Source organism: Oncorhynchus gorbuscha, linkage group LG09, assembly GCF_021184085.1.
Source record: "Oncorhynchus gorbuscha isolate QuinsamMale2020 ecotype Even-year linkage group LG09, OgorEven_v1.0, whole genome shotgun sequence".
Classification (NCBI taxonomy): domain Eukaryota; kingdom Metazoa; phylum Chordata; class Actinopteri; order Salmoniformes; family Salmonidae; genus Oncorhynchus; species Oncorhynchus gorbuscha.
The window spans coordinates 33799124-33820465 of record NC_060181.1 but is presented as its reverse complement, the minus strand read 5'-3'; the positions used below and the strand labels follow the sequence as shown (position 1 = coordinate 33820465).

Genomic DNA, 21342 nt, shown 5'->3' with positions numbered 1-21342 from the left:
ATCAACCTAACCAGGAACCATATGCTTTTCAAAACACAAACATGATCCAAAGAGTAGTGAAATAGTTTTGCCGAAGCATGCACACAGAAATTAGCATACAGTATTGATCCTAAAGCGTTGGTATGTAAATGCATTACAAGACGTTCCAACTGAAGGAGCAATAATGCTTTTGGAGCTGTGGATAGCAGGTTTGACTCAGACCGGGGGTGTAGGTTGTGTTCCAGTCAGGCTACTGCCAAAATCACTGCAATAAACAAAGACACACGCACACACACACCTGTGCAGTGCGGAGGTTCTGGGGCTCTGGGGTGTGCATGCCAGGGCGCACCGGCAGCTTTCCCATCCCCTGTGAACTGTGGATGGGGGACGGCTGCACCGAAGAGGGGCTATTCTGGACCACCGGTACCTGGATTGGTTGGAATAGAATAGTTTGAATTTAAAAACAATAGAGAACAATATAAAGATGATAAATCAATTGCTGCAATATATTATAAGTTATGATACAACATATAAATATTAAGGTCAGGTCTGGCAGAAGAATGTGGCACACACACACTCTTTCAAACAGAGACACAAACCACACACAATAACGTCACTGATACCCTATAACAGATCTATGCTATGTTTACTCCTGCTCTGACATTGAGATGTCTGTGTATCAGCACAGTTTCACTACTACCTCAAATAGGGGCCTTAGGTAACACTGCTACCTGCGGGGCCGTTCATATTTACACCGTGAGTAGAGGTTGTACTAGTATCAGGCTGTTTAGGTGGCTATACATTCAAACAAGAGTGGCATTAGCCTGTATTTTGTGAGATTCAGTAGCTATTAGAATGTTTGACACCCTTTTTGATTTTTGTTACCTGTTGATTATCCAACGTAAAGTGAGGTAGTTGGCTAAGGAATTCAAACACCAGTATAATGTCACATACTAGGGTGCTGGGTCTCATTTGACATTTTCTATAACAATATTTCAATCTACTTTCTGAATTGAAAATGAAATATGGAATTGGTGTCATTGCTGATACTAACCTTCTGCACAACGTTCTCCTTCTGGATCTGGCTCTGCCGAAGCTTCTTGAGTAGCACCAGACGGGCCTCCTCCAGACGCAGCTCTTCCCTCAGAGCCTTGATCATCTGCTGTCGCTCGTCGACATTCTTCCCCTAGAACACATATGGTACACACTCACTTGTTTATGCATAGGACAGTGAAGGGCTGACAGGACTGACAGGAAAGGTTGGAGGAGTGTGAGTATGTGGGACGGTGGGTCAGATTTGAACCCACACAGACTCTGGGGTCAGTGGCTCTAACCGCTAGACCACACAGGCTAAGTGGTGACAACGTACCTTGAAGATCTCCAGGTTGGCCTGGTGCAGCCTCTCTCCGGGGTGGGGTGTCCCCCTGGGACTGGAAGCCTCGTTGTCCGACAGGATGATCACGTCCGGGGACGGAGTGTGTCGCTCGCGGTCCACGTCGCTGGAGGTGGGAGAGAGCGGGATCAGTGACGAATGATGACTAACAGAGGATGAATGGTGTACTCTGTTTAGCACTACATAGAGCTACACAATACTAAACAGGTTACAACAATATGCATTGTACATGTATACGGTGCTTTGGTTTATAAAAAATAAAAAAATAAAAAATAAATAAATAAAAATAAATCGGCCTTACGTGCCAACTAAATACACTTCCAAAGTCTACATCTTCTGAACAACTAATTTCAATCTGCAATTACCCACGAATCACCTGTCCTGCGTCCATTTTAATCATGATTCTTACCCTCTTCTGGCGCTGAAGTCCACTGGTTCGTCCACCATGTTCTCCTTGCCATTCTTACTGGGGCCTCCGTGGCCCCCCAGCCTCCCGTTCATCTTCTCCTCATAGGCCGCCGCCGCGCCTGCCAGCATACTTTGGTGGTGGTGGTGGTGGTGGCGGCTCCCCCCCGGCCCCCCTTTGCTGCCGTCCAGGGATCCGGCAGCCATCGCTGCCGCCCCTTCCAATGTGGCCAGGTCCTTGCGCTTGAGCAAGGCCAGCATCTTGAGGCGCTCCATAGCCTCATGGCCCTCCATCTTGAGGCGCTTGGCCAGGGCTTCTTCACGCTCCTCGGACGTCTCCAGGCCCCGCTTGAGCAGGTTCAGCCTCAGCGCCTCCTCAGACATCCGCTCCATCCTGGAAACTAAGGAAGGGAGGGAGGAACATGATGTTCAATTCAATGCAATTTAAATCAATTCAACCAGATATTTTAAAGCATTTCACAGATACTTATGAACCATGGTTGAAAGTGAGCCTATGTGAAGATATCACATCAAAACGAACAGTCTCACCCTGCAGCTATGTATTTTATAGTGAAAATAGAGGCTTAGTTGTTCTTTCCGTGTGTGTGCATGCGTGTAAAATTGAGAGTGTGGGATTGCTAGTTTCCTGACCGCCCACTGACTAACTACTCAATCAGGCAACTCCCTGACAGCATCGAATTAACTAATTATACAAGCATTACATTTAGATGGGGCGGCAGCGTAGCCTACTGGTTAGAGCGTTGGACTAGTAACCGGAAGGTTGCGAGTTCAAACCCCCGAGCTGACAAGGTACAAATCTGTTGTTCTGCCCCTGAACAGGCAGCTAACCCACTGTTCCCAGGCCGTCATTGAAAATAAGAATATGTTCTTAACTGACTTGCCTGGTTAAATAAAGGTAAAATAAAAAAATAAAAAAAGATGATACCAGTCATATTCACCGCTTGATAGCACTAATATTCACCCCTTAAAAGTCAACATGTTTGATTCTTTCAAAGGAGGGATTTAACTTTTTTTTTCATATATCTGAAAGCTCTCATCCTCTTCGGTGAATCTGTGAGTCTGCAAGTGAACTCTTTCACCTTGAGTGAATGGGGGTATATGACATCAGGTGCATTGACCTGTGACTTAAATGACAATTACGTTAATAAGTGGATGACGGTTATTCATGTCGTCACATTAAAACAAGTTCCTATTCACCAAATGAATACATGAGAAGGAACACACAAATAAAACAAAAGTGTGTTAAACATTGATCTGGCATTTTAAAGTAACCTACATTGTTGTTCAAGACTTTAGGGCAGGGATCATCAACGAGATAGATAGAATATTTGACTAAAACATAATTTCCAACCTTGCTTAGATTTGTATACGATCACATCTCTTTAATACTTTGGGGCAGATTCCCAAAACTAAAATCACATGGAGCAGATTTGCTGGTGTTTTTAAGAGTCTTTTAGGTCCAACAATAACAAATCAAATGATTTTGCTCAGAAAACTTGGGGGCCCAAATAAAATCACCCTTGAGCCAAATTCAGCCCACGGGCTGCTAGTTAGGGAACCTTGCTTTAGGGGATGCTTGATGAATTCCATTGTGTGGGGTTTAGGCCAGTAACCGAAAGGTTGCTGGATCGAATTCACGAGCTGACATGGTATAAATCTGTCGCTCTGCCCCTGAGCAAGGCAGTTAACCTGCTGTTCCCCGGGCACCGAAGACGTGGATGTCGAATTAAGGCAGCCGCCCCGCACCTCTCTGATTCAAAGGGGTTGGGATAAATGCGGAAGACATATTTCAGTTCTAGGCATTCAGTTGTACAACTGACAAGGTATCCCCCTTTCCCTACTATGTGGATCACACCAGTGAGGAAGACTTTGGTTGGGTGGCAAGCAATGACCTCTCACTTTGTCATGTGATTGCTATAAGTAGGCTGACTGAGCATTTGGTCCAATCAAAAGCCTGCGTCAGGAATACAAGCTGGAAGTGCAAAAAGCCTCAAAACACAGACACAGTAATTGCACTTTCACTGAATAAGGCAACAATATCAGATTTTACGTTTTGCACATTCATCTTTAAAAATCACGCAAAAGGAGCCCTCGGTCTGTACCGTTACAGGACAGCCGTAAAATCTAGATTCCAAAGAAAGGTCCTATAATATCCACATAGGAAGAAACATTTATCAGAGGCCAGTTTCAATCCAGATCATACTAGATAGTGGATGTTCAATGTGGGTGGAGAACATATGAGCATGAGGTCATACGTGTTCAAGTGCCCCCGAGTTAAATTGTGTGCATACATACAGAGTCTGCTCGGGTTTGACCATGTCACGTACAAGTGATCTAAATGATCATGTGTGTGTGTGTGTGTGCTAGTCACACTAGGTTACGCTCGCTTGGGTGGGCTATGGATGGCCCGAGGACAGACGCACTAGACAGTGTGCGTCGGCTTTTGTCTACTGGCAACTCCCTATCTGCCCAATACATTTGTATTCCTGTCAGCATAGACAGCAAGCCTGAGATTAAGTGCATTACTATCAGGTGTTGCACTGCACAGCGAGTGCTCTGACTTCTGCATTGGTTCCTAGAAATCTTGCTCTGCATAGAGAGGACTTTCTGAGGTAAAAAAAAAATAACAATAAGCACACATTTCAGAAATGAACTTACAAAAACCTCTCCGCTGTCTACAAGTAGACAAAACACAAGATTGCAGTCAAAATACAACGATGTTAAAAAGGAGCAAAAGACATGCAGAAACTAAACACCTGCAGATCAAAGCACAAGATGTTGGTGACACCCTGCGGAGTACATTTAAATCTATGGATGTATATGGCTGGCTAAGTTAGAAATCTTCAGGTATTTCCCAGATTTTCTACAACCTCAAAAAAATATATGTTTTCCCTGGCAGCATATCTGTATGGATTTCCATTGCAGATAGACAGCATCTGATGAAAAACCATCCCAATTAAGAAACTATCTAGATTCATATTCAGACAATGCCCACGGAGAGCCGAGCTCATTCTTAATAACAGAGGAGGCCTTCAGTGATGCATATATGAGTGCACTGCACCAACAGTCAAACAGTGCTGTAGTAGTAGCACCATGGGTGATGCCTCGTCTGTAGTCACACATACCACCTCAATGCAGGTGTTCCGTCATATGACGCTTCCCCATCACAACAGGAGTCCATGTGTGTCGTAACTGTTACCCTTCCAGTTCTGTTATGTAAATGAAAAATAATGCCTTTTCACAGGGGAATGCTTCAGGGCCTATAAGTTATACAGTAGCATTATGATGGTACAGTGTTACCACTGACGCTCTGACCTTATTCCCCTTGGTGACAGGCACGGAGGCTGCTAGACTAACTGCTCTGTGTTCAGCCATGTTGACTGATGGGGTCTGATTCGCATCTGACCTCACAGAGACTGACCTCACAGAGACGGAGGCGTTTGACGAGGTACAATACGAAAAACACAGTCTCCAGATACACCAAAGGACCTCTGACCGAAAGTCAACAGCGAGCAGACTTCCACCAAAGTTCCAATGAATCCTTGGTCCTCACAATGCATTCCAACCGTCTACTTTCTTGTGAAGTATTCCGTTTTTTGCCTATTGCTTTAGCACCGAGGATTCAACCCTGGTTCAAATGAGTCTCACAAAACTTGAAACCGAAGAAAGACTCCACCACCAGTAAAGTAATGTCCAGATGTTAAATGGTCTCAAAGACAAATGGATCCCAACTGCCAAAATAGAATAACTTTATCACAAAGAACCTTCCAAAGCATAGATGAGTGTCTCATCTATGCATGGGGCTGTTTCAAAATCACATTTACCTACAAACATGGAGTCAGACCTCGAACTGTGTTACAAAAAGGATCTGGATCTGAGCTCCTGACCACACAACTCACAGACCACACAACTCTCAGACCACACAACTCTCAGACCACACAACTCTCAGACCACACAACTCTCAGACCACACAACTCTCAGACCACACAACTCTCAGACCACACAACTCTCAGACCACACAACTCTCAGACCACACAACTCTCAGACCACACTCGCCAAGTGAAGGGCAATGTAGAGGACAAGCGCCTCAAGGGAAAGTCTGTTTATCTGGCTTCTCAAAACAGTCCCATTCTGTTTTAAACTATTAGAGACAATCCGATACTCTGACAATGGTCTTTGTAAGACGAAAAAGCTTGGCACATTAAATTACTGAAATATGCATTGTTAGAAGAGCGCAGAGACTCTTTTCAACAAGTTAGAGTCCAAAATGTTCTCAACTTCAACACTGAATCTCGTTAGATTTATTTGTCCCTCAAAGGGTCACAGTACGCAAACACCTGCTTTGAACTGACCTTTGTAAGACTGAGCCATCAGCAATAGTAGTTCACTTGCAGCATTGTACAGGAACCATCACTAATTAATCCCAAGGGCACAACATCTAACTCTACAAAAATGTCATGTAACGAGAGACTCCTCAATTGGAATTCAAATAGAGATTTAATTGGCCCCTTTTAATCACTTTATCACTTCCCTGATAGCGGATTATTCCTTGTGGTGTCGTTTTATCATTCCCCCTCATCTATAGCATTATATTATCCTTCTGTCTGGCACCATTAAATCCATTCAGCCTGTCATTCTGTTCCATCTCAATATTATCATCTCCAGATCTGAAGCAGTTCCTTAAAAGAAAGTGGAATCTTTAATGATAACCTACTATCCCCTCCTCAATAATAGGGACTCAGGGAATGTCAGGGCAATGCAAGTGCACATTCACCTCGTTTCATTTTGGATGCCTCAAAGGCATGATGCGAATCACAGTCTCCATTTCGCGTAAAAAAATAAATAAACACCCTTGCAACCTCCATGCCAAGCCACCCACCTCTAATAAGAGAAAGAGGAAGAAGGGAAAAAATAAAGCACAAGCACGTGCATGGCCAACAATGGCACTGACCCGAGCCAATCAGAGTGGCTACTGTGGTGCACGTCAGTCCCCCCCCCCCACAGTGCCCCCGTCTGCCTTTACATAATATAATGACTGTTTCAGTCAGCTGCTACACAAACCAGACTCTTTCTCCCCAACAACCCTCTCCCCCTTATCCTTCCGCCTAAAACGAACACCCCTGCGCTCAACCTCTGCCACGCCCCCCCCAGCTCCCCCTGCACACGCGCACTCCATGCCAGACTCACAGCTTTGGGCACTTTGCCAGCCAATGCAGCAGCAGCTAAGGGAATCGAAAAGAAAGAAAGAGACTGTACGAGAGGGAGAGCGAGAGAGGGAGGAGAGACAATTTGAGAAAAGAACATCATCCCCTTTACCCCAAATCACAATTTTTCCTTTAACCCCCACCCTTCTCTCTGTATAGAGTTCCTCACCTCACGTCGCCATTGATCCAGAGGGATTCCACAGCAATGCACACACACACACACACACACACACACACACACACACACACACACACACACACACACACACACACACACACACACACACACACACACACACACACACACACACACACACACACACACACACACACACACACACACACACACACACACACACACACACACACACGTTGTTACAAGTAGCATAGTCGGACCACATTGACAGTGAGGAGACGGGGGGCAAGAGGGGCCTCCTACCCCAAAAATTCAGCACACAGGGAATTAACAGGCCATGCCAACATAAGGCACTCTTTTGTAACCCCCCTCATCCACCCTCCCCCTCGGCATTCTACTACAGCTGTGCCACACCACAAAGAAGTGTGCATAAGCGACCCCTCCCTTCTCCTGCACCCTACCCCCCCAAAAAAGTACACATTTTTCCCCTCTCCCCGTAGTTGTAAAAATAAACACACATACTTACTTTCTGGGGGCCCCTCGAAGGTACTGAAGGTACTGACCCACACAACTGGCTTTTTTCTATTTTTAGGAATGCATTTTCATTACACTACCCTTATCTAAAAAAAAGCGTGTGTGTGTGTGTGTGTGTGTGTGTGTAAGAGAGGTAGGGTATGGGTAGGCGGATAGAGGAAGATTGAGCAGAAAAAAAGATGAGCGCTCTGACACGCTACCCTGACATAATGCCAACCCTTAATTCCCCCCATCGCCCATCCCCCCACCGACACACACCATTTTCTTTATGCGCACGCCACTGCTGCCTGTCGATCAGATCAGAGCATGCACACACGCCAAAATGTCCGCCTCTTTTTTTGGGGGGGGGGCGAAAAATCCACCACATCCAGACACCTTAACGTTAATATGTCTGCACAATCGGTCTACCAATGCTGCTTGGCATAACTGGTTTGGAGAGTTGACCAAACAGGACAAATGCCAGATGGTGGGGTACAATAGTAATAAGACCATTTGCAACCACACGGTGGAATCTGCAGCTCATTTCACGCATGATCTGTATCATGACAATTCATTTGGCTGATGAAACTCCTGCACCTCACCATCCCAAACACGCTGGTGGCACCACATCTTTTACCCAGGGTGAGAGAGAGAGAGAAAGAGAGACTGAGGGGAAATTCTTCACCTCCTTCTGACTCAACTTCACACAAGACTATGAGATCTTCCTCTTTTTCAAATTTCATTTTTTGAAACAATTAGTTTTGTCTGATGGTGGGGGGGCGCTTATCACAGAGGCGCAGGGAGGGTGTTTGCCATCACCACCCCGCCCCCTCATCTCCATCCTGTGATCCTGGCCAAACTCCCAAAAATCTCTGGCTCTACCCATCCAGCTCGTCTGATCACCCACCAGCTCAATTGGCTCAATTAATCATTTTCCTCTTCACCGCATCGGATGCCAAGCGAGCGTTACGGGCATACAAAATGGCCGCCGTCGCCGTAACCCAAGTGAACACTTACCCTTGTGAAATGCATATATTTGTCATTATCAGTATCATAACAGTTATCCTCACGACCGTAACGACCGGTTACACCTCTAAGTAATGTATGGAATTTGTGGTATGGAATCACAAGGCTGTGGGCTGTGACCCAGTTGGGAGTTGTTAAAGCCGGGTCACAGGGTCAGACAGGGTGAGCATTGCAAGTGTCTGGGGATGCGGGTGGCTGCTGGGCTCGGGGATCTTTTTTTGGAAACGCATGATCCAGTCCTGCTATACCCACTTGGCCTTTTATGTGGTTTGGAGGCACTACTATGTACATATGCTGAAATCAGAGGAGTCTAATTTATTAACTCGCTTGCATAATCCAGACTTCAAATCAAAGTTGTATTACAGCGTTTCATGGCATTTCTCCCAAGGCCAAGTTCATGCGGTTGAGGTATAGGTGCCTATTTGTAATGGTCTGTGAAGTAATGCTGAGTGATTAACCAACATTTCGGTTATTTTTATAAAATTAACTTGACCTAAATTGGTTAAATTATTTGAACTCCATTTTGTTTGTTTATTTTATGAGATTTCAATGCTCACAATGTTATTTTTTGTTGATACATTAGATCCAGACTGAACTGTGCAATGTAGTAGGGAGATGTGGCCAATATTCTACATAGTTTAGCGCACAAAACGTGGTAATTAACTGCAATTACCATAATCCATTGTGCATCTATTTGTCTGGTCTGTGTTTCTTTTATGCCTGCTACTGAAGAGACAGAAGAATGTGTGATTGTGAGGGGATATAGAGAGCAGCTGTTGCTTCACATGATCGAAGTGATTGATAGTTGGTATAGAGCATTCATGAAAGTATTCAGACCCCTTGACTTTTTCCACATTTCGTTAAATTATTCTCAAATTGATTGAATTGTTTTTTTCTCTCTTCAATCTACACACATTACCCCATAATGACAAAGAAAACAGGTTTTTGGTCATTTATTTAAAAAAACAAACAGGAAATATCACATTGACATAAGTATTCAGATCCTTTACTCAGTACTTTGTTGAAGCACTTTTCACAGTGATTACATCCTAGAGTCTTCTTGGGTATGACACTACATGCTTGGCACATGCTTGTATTTGGAGAGTTTATCCCATTCTTTTTTTGCAGATCCTCTCAAGCTCTGTCAGGTTGGATGGGGAGTGGTGCTGCACAGCAATTTTCAGGTGTCTCCGGAGATGTTAGATCAGGTTCAAGTCTGGGCTCTGGCTGGGCCACTCAAGGACATTCCGAGACTTGTCCCATAGCCACTCCTGCGTTGTCTTTGTTGCATGCTCATGGTCGTAGTCCTGTTGGAAGGTGAACCTTCGCCCCAGTCTGAGGTCCTGAGCAGGTTTTCATCAAGGATCTCTCTTTACTTTGCTCCGTTCATCATTCCCTCAATCCCGACTAGTCTCCCAGTTCATGTCACTGAAAAACACTATCACAGTATGATGCTGCCACCACCATGCTTCACTATAGGGATGGTGCCATGTTTCCTTCAGATGTGACACTTGGTATTCAGGCCAAAGAGTTCCATCTTGATTTCATCAGACCAGAGAATCTTGTTTCTCATGGTCTGGGAAGCCTTTAGGTGCCTTTTGGCAAACTCCAAGCAGGCTGTCATGTGCCATTTACTGAGGAGTGGCTTCCATCTGGCCACTCTACCCTAAATGCCTGATTGGTGGAGTGCTGCAGAGATGGTTGTCCTTCTGGAAGGTTCTCACATCTCCAGAGGACCTCTGGAGCTCACCCAAAGTGACCATCGAGTTCTTGGTCGCCTTTCTGACCAAGGCCCTTCTCCCCCGATTACTCAGTTTGGCCGGGCGGCCAGCACTAGGAAGAGTCTAGGTGGTTCCAAACTTCTTCCATTTAAGAATGATAGAGACCACTGTGTTCTTGGAGATCTTCCAATGCTGCAGTATTTTTTTGGTAGCCTTCCCCAGATCTGTGCCGACACAATTCTGTCTCGGGGCTCTACTGACAATTTCTTCGACCTCATGGCTTGATTTTGCGCTGTAAACTGTGGGACCTTATATAGACAGGTGTGTGCCTTTCCAAATCAATTGAATTTGCCACAGGTGGACTCCAATCAAGTTGTAGAAACATCTCAAGGATGGTCAGTGGACACAGGATGCAACGGAGCTCACTTTCGAGGAAAGGAAAAACAATTTAATCAACTTTAGAATAAAGGCTGTAACGTAACAAAATTGGGAAAAAGTGAAGGGGTCTGAATACTTTACGCAGGCACTGTACTTAAAAGAACAACAAAACAGTGATTGTCAGACAGCATAGGCAGCAGCTCTATAGAAATGATGATGACTTGGAATCAAATTAGTCATCAAATAAAACGAACAAACACAACAACTGAAATAGTTTATTAAAGTCATGTGAATAAATGATGGTTAATAAGTGATAAGCAGCAATGGGCCGTCACTACAATCATGCACATGCACACCCAAATAATCAAAAGTGAAAACCGTGATTATCTTTTAATAATCAAATGGAAACCGAACTGACTTGAAATAGCACTAATCACTCAGCACTACTGTGAAGTGAAAAGAGAAGCGTTGAGTCAGTTTCTGAGGCTATAGGGCAGAAATCTTTCAAATTTGAGCTCAGTGCCCATGGCCATTGATGGCTGACCAATCTCCAGTTTCACATTCCTAGTTCCAAAGCAGGGTAGCCATAGGTTGTTGTGCTTGTGCCACAGATAAATATAAAACTGTATGAGGGATAACAAGGAACGTAGAAATACTGGCTCTCCATTGTGATTAATGGATTTCTGAAAGACATCCGATGAAGCTTTCTCAAACTGGTGAACATTTACTAACCAGCTGAACATTGCAATAATGCTATTGGAATAATGACACCTGACATCATGTGTAGGTCATATCACTTAACAGATTTCCGTTGCTGAAAAATGCTTCCTACACGCGACTGGTGTTTTTAAAATTGGCCGTGACCCACGAGTATCCCTCACGTATCCTCAGATTTTGAGTACCTCTGAATTCCACAAGCTGTTTACGACCCTAGTATCAAGGGATCAGATAAGGGCCTATTTTCATTAGTGTAGCTGTATGCTCCGAACTTCTGAGGGATATTTATGATTTTCAAAATCGGCGGCAGAACCTGCATTCCAGCACAATGGAGACAAAGTCCAGATTTAAAATGGTTTAGCTGCCCTGCTCAGGGTTGAAGGTCAGCACGACAAACAGCCAATCCTTTGTGATTAGGATAGCAGTCCTATGGGGTTCCGCAAAGCAGAGCCGAGACACAGTGAACTCGCTTTCACAGGCGACAACGCACTAGATGAGAGTGCGACATCCCCAAGGGCACATAAAGCAGAAATATTACTTCAGCAGCAGACACTGGCTTCATGATCTCATACTGCAGCCATTCCTGTGCCTCGTAACTCCACAGGAGACGATCACAGGTGACAAAACACCATAAAGGGTCAGAAACGCTGGGGTTGCAGAAGTCCTATTTCTGCCTTTCCCTCCATTTCACTCAAAATCTCTTCGGTTTAATAGCATTTGCAGATGATCCATCCATCCTTCTTGCTTTTATAGTGCTTATAGTTAAGGGAAATGCATTATTGGGGAACTTGAGCTTACGGTTCGCAGCGCCAAAATGCCAGAGATGTAGAGTTCCAGTGCTTCATTTGAGGACAAAGCTTGGTTTCTACAGAGCTTTCCTACAAGAGCCCGAAACCCATTCCTTGTTCGTAATTATCTAACCTTGTATTGGTTTCCAGGATTGGTGACCCAAAAATCAACATTGATCGAGGAGTTCATAAAACAAAAAGGTAATCTAGTTTATAGAAATCAATACTATGATTGGCATTGGTCTTCTGATTGGAATGAATCTCTTGATGCAGTTGTATGCAAAGTGTAGCTCAGTTGGTAGAGCATGGCGCTTGTAACGCCAGGGTAGTGGGTTCGATCCCCGGGACCACCCATACGTAGAATGTATGCACACATGACTGTAAGTCGCTTTGGATAAAAGCGTCTGCTAAATGGCATATATTATTATTATTATTATTATAGAAAAGATTACACTACGGAATCGACAAATGTTGTCGGCAGAAAGACAGTTGTGGGAGCATACAGAGAGAGCGTCTAAATCCCAAACTTCCAGCAAATGTAGAAGAGATCTAGACAACCCCATTTTATCAGTCACCAACAAATTCACTGGAACACTAAGGCAAGGCAGGGACTTGGAACAATGCACCGTTTAGCTTTAAGAGTTGCTGGGAGGTATACTGTTAGCTTGGCTTTTTGCGCTAATCGTTGTGAAACTACAAAGAAAAACACAACTGGTAATGGTAGTGGATAAATTGATTCTGAGCTACAAGCTAGAATTTCAATAAGGCGACATTACATGCAATAAATAGCAGCTAATGCCGACTTATGTGAAACCATTTACAAATAAATAATACAATCCATCAACACAAAATCTACACATTTAAAATACATATTTTCTGGAAGAACTGTCTGTGCTGTAGGTATGGCACATACAGATCACAGGTAAAGGTCACATTAGTTGGACAAGAAGTGGCAGTCCATAGATCACATTTATTATGCTCTTTTAGCATACATTAAGATAACAAATGTTAATACAGCCTCGGACAGAGCAGTGACATGAGCCCATTTATGTCCAATGAAGGTTCTCATCACTGGTAGCTAGTTTTGTGTCACATTATTGGGTGATTTAGTTGCCATGAAATCAACAAACTGCTAGCAAACTACTAAAATACTTATTGGTATTCTACAACGACAATGTTTGTTGTTGGAAGGGAATTTGAGGCCAACTGTATCACAATTGTTGTGCTGATGAAGATATGTCTGGGAACAGGAGAAAACTAAACAAAAAAAACTGCACAGCAGCTTCGAAAAGCCAATGGAAGGTCTGGGCAGGAGCGCCGCGGTTAAGCTCATTGGTTAATGTATTAATTGGACCTACATCCTGATCAACCCACACACTGGCAGCCCTGCCATATATTACTCAGATCTGGGGGCTGCTGGGAATATGACCAGAATTTGCATACGGTTAGTTTCTGACACTAATGAGGCCAATTAGGCGGATGGCGCCCATGGCCACAGAGTTGTAATTGGTTGGCTTGAACTGCTCAGGAGTTATGGATAACAAGATGTGGGATTGAAGCCAATAGTAAGCACTGCAATTGTGAGAAGATGCTGTAAGTCTGTCAACATATTTCATATTGGTGGTTCTTGTTTATATACCCTCAGGTTGAGTAAGCCTATCAAGAGCTAGACTGACAGAGAAAATCAGTCTCACATATCAGAAGCAACAACATCCACATAAAAATGTCATGGAGAGGTGGGCTTCCAAATAAACAAACACACATACACACATACACACATAAACACATATGTGCACACCTGCACACCAACATAAAATACGAGCCATCTACAGAACAAACAAAGATACTAAACACCAAATGTACGCGTCTCGCCTCCCGCATCGATACACACCTCCCGTTCCCACCACCCCTGCTCAGGCACAACACTTAAACACACCTCTGGTCTTCATTAAACAAGACAACCGCTCATTGTGGTAGTTGCCACGACAACCGACCCCCTTCTATTTTCAAGCCATGCCACTAATCAATTCCTGTTACACTGTCGCCCGAGGGAGGGGTGGCTAGGGAGGAGGGTGGTAGTGGTGGTGAAGAGGGTGGGGAGGTGGGGCTGGGCAGCGGTAGCGGCAGGGGGCAAAGGGGAGGAAGTGTGTGGGGGTGTGAAGTTGGGAGACAAAGAGCCAAACGTGAGCCCCGAGGTAGCTGACTGACATGGCGGAGCTCAACAGTGGCCTTGATGGACCATCTATGGTAAGCAGCAACACTATCTGGAAGAGGAATGAATCCTCAACCATGGCTGTGTTCATCAGTTTTAAAATATAGGTTGGAAATATTTTTTGCAATGTAAAACATCCATGTAGTCCCTTCCTTTCAGTTAAGTCAGTTTTCTTCCAGTTGGTGCCAAATGAACACAACACAGGATTTCCTTCAAAAAAGTCTGCCTCACAGTCTGGGTGTTTGGAGACTACTAGACTACGGACGGTAACAGATGAGAACCCAATGGGCCATGGTTACCAATCACACACTAAATGGGTCCAGGACCCAATGAGTTTAGGTTACCTAGCAGAGAACAAATGGGTCCAGAACTCAATGGGTCATGGTTCCCACAGAACCAGTTATCCACTGCTGGAGCACACGTTATAAAGAAGGCAATGCAGGTCAGGCCAAAATACAGACAGACAATCTGTATGCCTATTGAAAGGACACTAAACAATGTGTTTTTTCCCCTTCCATAAGATGAGCATACACTAGCTCAGAGGCCCTATTAAATAGGCTAGTTTCCATTATTCCATTTTGGAAAAGCAGAAATGACAATCCATGGCCACAAAGATCAGATGGGAAGAATGCCCATTAACAAAATGTGTCATCTCAAAGACAGGTGTGGGATATTCATAGTGTTACCCTAAGCACCATATTCCACAATACAACCAACATGTTGGACAAACGTTTTGTATATCCTGGGATCGTGATGACATTGGTTACTCTACCTTCAGCTCCAGTAACTTCTCTACATTGAACCTGAATGGGAAATCACTACATTCATTTCAATAGAACATATATTTTATTCAGCCCTTCCAGGAAAACCAGGAAAGAAATGACTGGGTACCGAGGAGTGAATATTAAACTGACAATTTCAAAGTGTTAATACATTTTATTCAAAATGATTTAATGTCAAATTCGTTTTTTGAAGAATAATATATATTTTAAAACTCCATAGCGGTCTCCACTGAAACATCACGCTGTTTTCCGGCCTACAGTGCCTTCAGAAATAAGTCAAGGGGTATGAATGATTCCACCTTTTGTTGTGTTACAGCCTCAATTCAAAATAGATTAAATAGATGTTCTCCCCTCACCCATCTACACATAATACCCCATAATGATAAAGTGAAAACATGGTTTTAGAAATTTTTGCAAATCTATTGAAAATACAGAAATATCTCATTTACAAAAGTATTTACACCCTAGTCAATACTTTGTAGAAGCATCTTTGGCAGTGATTATAGCCGTGAGTCTTTCTGGGTAAGTCTCAAAGCTTTCCACACCTGGATTGTGCAACATTTGCCCATTATTTTTTGAAGAATTCTTGAAGCTCTGACAAATTGGTTGTTGATCATTGCTAGACAACCATTTTTAAGGTCTCGCCATAGATTTTCAAGTAGATTTAATTCAAAACTGCATCTAGGCCACTCAGGAACATTCACTGTCTTCTTGGTAAGGAACTCCAGTGTAGGTTTGGCCTTGTATTTTAGGTTATAGTCTTGCTGAAGAGGTAAATTCATCTCCCAGTGTCTGTTGGAAAGCAGACTGAATCAGGCTTTCCTCTAGGATTTTGCCTGTGCTTAGCTCCATTCCGTTAATTTTTTTATCCTGAAAAACTCTCCAGTCATTAATGATTACAAGCATACCCATAACATGATGCAGCCACCAATATGCTTGAAAATATGGGAGAGTGGTACTCCGTAATGTGTTGTATTTGATTTGCCCCAAACATAACACATTCTATTCAGGACAAAGTGAATTGCTTTGCCACATTTTTTGCAGGATTACTTTAGTGCCTTGTTGCAAACAGGTACATGTTTTGTAATATTTGTATTCTGTACAGGTTTCCTTCTTTTCACACTGTCAATTAGGTTAGTATTGTAGAGTAACTACAATGGTGTTGATCCATCTTCAGTTATCACAGCCATTAAACTCTGTAATGGTTTTAAAGTCACTATTGGCCTCCTAATTAAATCCCTGAGCAGTTTCCTTCCTCTCTGGCATTGGTTAGGAAGGATGCCTGTATCTTTGTAATGACTGGGTGTAATGATACACCATCCAAAGTGTAATTAACAACTTCACCATGCTCAATGATATTCAATGTCTGTTTTTTATACATTTACTCATCTACCAATAGGTGCACCTCTTTGCAATGCATTGCTTAAAACCTAGTCCTAAAGCAATGGGACTCTGTAAATCTTCCTCAGATTATTACCAATCCCACAAGGTATGACTCCAAACACCCAGGAAAGGCTACTCTTCTTGATGTTATCCTCACAAATAATCCTGATAGGTCATTACAGAAAACACCAGACTGATACCTTAGTGATCCCTCTTTTACAGCCTGTGTTTGTAATGGCTGCTCAGCGAAACAACCTGTCCTGATTTGTCATAGACGATTGCTAAAAAACTTTAATGAGTAAGCCTTCCTTCATGAACTGGCCTCTGTAAAATGGTATAGAATCAGCTTGATCCCCTCTGTCAAACACTTGGACCTTCTTTTTTGACATTTTCAGTGATATTGTTAACAAACAAGCCCCCATAAAGAAAATGAGAATAAAAAATAAAAATAGGTTCAGCCCCTGGTTTGACCGTGATTTTGCAGAGTTACTCCACCTCAAGAATTTCATTTGGCGAAAGGCTTGGAACACGCATACTCAGGCTGACTGGCTTTCTTTCAGGCAAATGAGATATAAGTGCACTCAGGCTATCCGGAAGGCCAGAGTTAGTTACTTTAAGGAGCAGTTCTCTCTCTGTGAGTCTAAACCCAAGAGAGAGAACTTTAACCGTTCTGGAAAATGGTTAAAGACCTGGAGAATAAACCCTCCTGTTCACAGCTGCTCATGTCCCTTAAAGTTGATCTGGTTGTTACTGACAAGAAGCACATGGCTGAGCTCTAATCACCACTTCATGAAGTCAGGATTCCTATTTGACTCAGCCATGCCTCCTTGCTTGTCCAACATTTCCTCATCTCCCACTCCTAATGCGACTATCCCCGATGCTTCTCCCCTCTTTTCCCTCTGCCCCGCTACAAAGTTTCTCCCTGCAGGCAGTCACTGAGTCAGAAGTGCTAAAGGAGCTCCTGAAACTTGACACCCCAAAAAACAGTGCCGTGTATATTGTCAGAAAATCTGCTGTCTCAGCCACTGCCTGTCACCAAGGGAGTACACCAAGGCTCAATCCTTGACTCCACTCTCAATTTACATCAACAACATAGCTCAGGCAGTAGGAAGCTCTCACATCCAATTATATACAGATGATACAGTCTTATACTCATTCTGGGGAGGGCCCAGCTGTGTTAAATGCTCCACAACAAAGCTTTCTTAGTGTTCAACAAGCTCTCGCTACCCTTTACCTTTGTTTTGGAGATGTTCAGAACAAGGTTGTGGGGTTTGGTAAGAAAAATGCCCCTCTCCCCACAGGTGTGATTACTACCTCTGAGGGTTTAGAGCTTGAGGTTGTCACCTCATACAAGTACTTGGGAGTATGGCTAGACAGTACATTGTCCTTCTCTCAGCACATATCAAAGCTAAAGTTAAATCTAGACTTGGTTTCCTTTATCGTAACCGCTCCTCTTTCACCCCAGCTGCCAAACTAACCCTGATTCAGATGACGATTCTACCCATGCTAGATTACGGAGACATCATTTATAGATCGGCAGGTAAGGATGCTCTCGAGCGGCTAGATGTTCATTACCATTCGGCTATCAGATTTGCCACCAATGCTCCTTATAGGACACATCACTGCACTCTATACTCCTCTGTAAACTGGTCATCGCTGTATACCTGTCGCAAGACCCACTGGTTGATGCTTATTTATAAAACCCTCTTAGGCCTCACTCGCTCCTATCTGAGATATCTACTGCAGTCCCCATTCAACACCCGTTCTGCCAGTCACATTCTGTTAAAGGTCCCCAAAGCACACACATCCCTGGGTCGCTCGTCTTTCAGTTCACTGCAGCTAGCGACTGGAACGAGCTGCAACAAACACTCAAACTGGAGAGTTTTATCTCAATCTCTTCATTCAAAGACTCAACCATGGACACTCTTACTGACAGTTGTGGATGCTTCGCGTGATGTATTGTTGTCTCTACCTTGCCCTTTGTGCTGTTGTCTGTGCCCAATCTTGTTTGGACCATGTTGTGTTGCTACCATGTTGTTGTCATGTTGCTACCATGTTGCTACCATGTTGTTGTCATGTTGCTACCATGATGGGTAGTCATGTGTTGCTGCCATGCTGTGTTGTCGTCTTAGGTCTCTTTATGTAGTGTTCTTTTGTCGTGATGTGCGTTTTGTCCTATATTTATATTTTATTATTTTTTGTATTTTTAATCCCAGCAGGAGGCCTTCTGGTAAGCTGTCATTGTAAATAAGAATTGTTTCTTACTGACTTGCCTCATTAAATAAAAAGGTTAAATAAAAATACATAGGAAAACTTTCCTGGGTCTTTGTGGTTGAAATGTACCGCTCGACTGAGGGACCGTACAGATAATTGCATGTGTGGGGTACAGAGATGAGTTAGTCAATCATAAATCTGGTTAAACACTATTATTACACACAGAGTCCATGCAATTTATGTTTACTCCTGAAATTATTTAGGCTACCATAACAAAAGGGGTTGAATACCTAGACTCAATACATTTTTGCGTTACATTTGTTATTAATTTGTAACAAATTTAAAAAACATAACTTCACTTTGACATTATGGGGTATTTTGTGTAGACCAATGACAGAAACATTATATATTTAATACATTTGAAAATTCAGGCTGTAACACAACATAATGTGGAAAAATTCAAGGGGTGTGAACACTTTCTGAAGACACTGTATTCAGACAAATAGGTTCCATTTCGGAGTGTGGGTCATATGGACATGACGTTGTGTTTTCATAGATGCTGATTTTGGTGTGCATATGTCAACCATGGAACCCTTTCACTTTAAGTGAGCCATACACATGCATGCCGACAAACAGTACTGTGGCGTATACATTAGGCAGCATACACATGAACTAATTCTGATTTTCACTGACACCGGATTCTCACTGACCTACGTTACAGTAACGTAACTGCATAACATTGACTAGTGACACTGCTATTCGAGGTACTCTGCCTCTTCACGGAGGAATTGGAGAGGCAAGGGTAGAACAAAGGGCATTGAGTCAGAACCCATCCCAAGTCATTGGTTTAGCATGAAAACAAGTCTACTCTAATGAATAGAGTTTCGTTCATTGAGAATGTGTGGTTACCCCCACGATTACCAAACTGCGTTGAACCTCTGTAGCCTACTAAAGCCACCATATGTATTTCTGATGTGGCTGTTGCGTTTCTCAGACCCAACACCCAAACTTTGTCACCGTTTGCATAAATTAGTGTCCTGTTCCTTTAAAAGCAGAGTTACAATTCTGTTCACTTTTATTTTTTTATTACCCAGAGTACTCAGCGCAGTCAAAATGCGAGCGAGCCAGTCGAAGCCGGTTTGTAACCTCAGGGTATGGAATTATCTCTTAATATGTAGCCGTTAGTGGTCAGGACGTCACACGAAGACAGTGAGAGAGAAAGAGTGAGGTTGGGAGGGAGAGAGAGAGGAGTGGGGAGGGGGGGGCAATGAAGCCCCTGTGCTTTCAGGGCAGAAAGAGGAAAAGCTACTTCTTGCAAGACGCTGATTCTAAACCTGGCATCTTGACAAAAAGGGATCATTGCGGAACTTCAGACCACAGGGTGGGGCATACGTTGTTTAAACAAAAAAAATTCAATAGGAAAAAATGCTGGAACATAGGCCATCTGGAGAGACGGAGGTAACAGTGAGATTTATAAAATGGGGCAGTGAGGGTATCGATGTCTTCAGTGAATACATCAACACATGCCTATAGACGCACACAAAAAGGCACAAGAAACACATCACACCAAACAGACATACAGGCAGGTTTTCTACATTAAACCCTGTGAACCCTGACCCCTTGAATCACATAACTGATACTCTTATGCCGGATGCACACTACACAACTTTCAAAATCCTAACGTCGTTGAGCCTCTCACATTAAGTGACCGTATTTCCTGTATGTTTTTGTCTTGCCAACGTAGTGGTGCGCACGCTCAACGATCTGGCACAGATGGGTTGTCACACACTACAAGATTCTTCACTTGGTCATGAAGATTCTCCATACCACCATGCTGTCTTGCGAAAAAACAATGATGTGATTAGATTGATTAGACGCTTTGGTTAAAGGCAAGTATAAACACATACTAATAGTCATGGCTCCTGCTCGAGAGTCTACAAATTCTGGGTGATGCGAAACAACCTCTCACAGGCTTCTTTGATGAGCTCTCATTGGCTATTGCTGATCGCCATTCTCCAAAAACTTGTCATTGCACATCTCACACTACAAGAGCATTGCAGATTTTGTTCCGATAAAATCAAACATGTTTGAAAATATTGGGATCTCTGGGACTGCTCAAAGACAGGATTGGTAGCCCTGAGAGTGCGTCTCTAAACCGCTCACATTAAATGAGTGTCGGTGACGTGCCACGGACCCCGAGTAGGGAACTGGACAGACAGTGACATTCAATAATGCCATGCACTCTCTTGCCTGCATCTAGCTGATATAGGGTGTAATCATTAGTTGCAAACAAGAGTTTCTATTGAACAAATTCAGGTATATTTATCCCCATTTTGTGCGGTTGGCTTCCATTTAAAGAAACGTTTTCAACAGAATTGGCAGAAAGAATAGACCCCTGATCACACAGTTCACTTTCATAGCAGCCACATTGTATTCTGTCTCACATCTCTCCTCTCAAATTCTCCCTTCA

The 21342-nt window shown here is 43.4% G+C and overlaps 1 protein-coding gene across 2 annotated transcripts in view; it reads right to left on the bottom strand.

Moving 5' to 3' along the window:
- Window positions 1-21342, bottom strand: part of LOC124043426 (transcriptional repressor p66-beta-like) — a 44232-nt gene that overhangs the window by 12118 nt on the left and 10772 nt on the right. For both annotated transcript variants that reach the window (XM_046362029.1, XM_046362031.1), the window contains exons 2-5: window positions 1782-2178; window positions 1349-1478; window positions 1034-1165; window positions 278-406 (exon numbers count right to left, since the gene is read on the bottom strand). In XM_046362029.1, the coding sequence (XP_046217985.1) occupies window positions 278-406; window positions 1034-1165; window positions 1349-1478; window positions 1782-2170 (780 nt within the window). In that variant the 5' untranslated portion in view covers window positions 2171-2178. The remainder of the gene's footprint in view (window positions 1-277; window positions 407-1033; window positions 1166-1348; window positions 1479-1781; window positions 2179-21342) is intronic.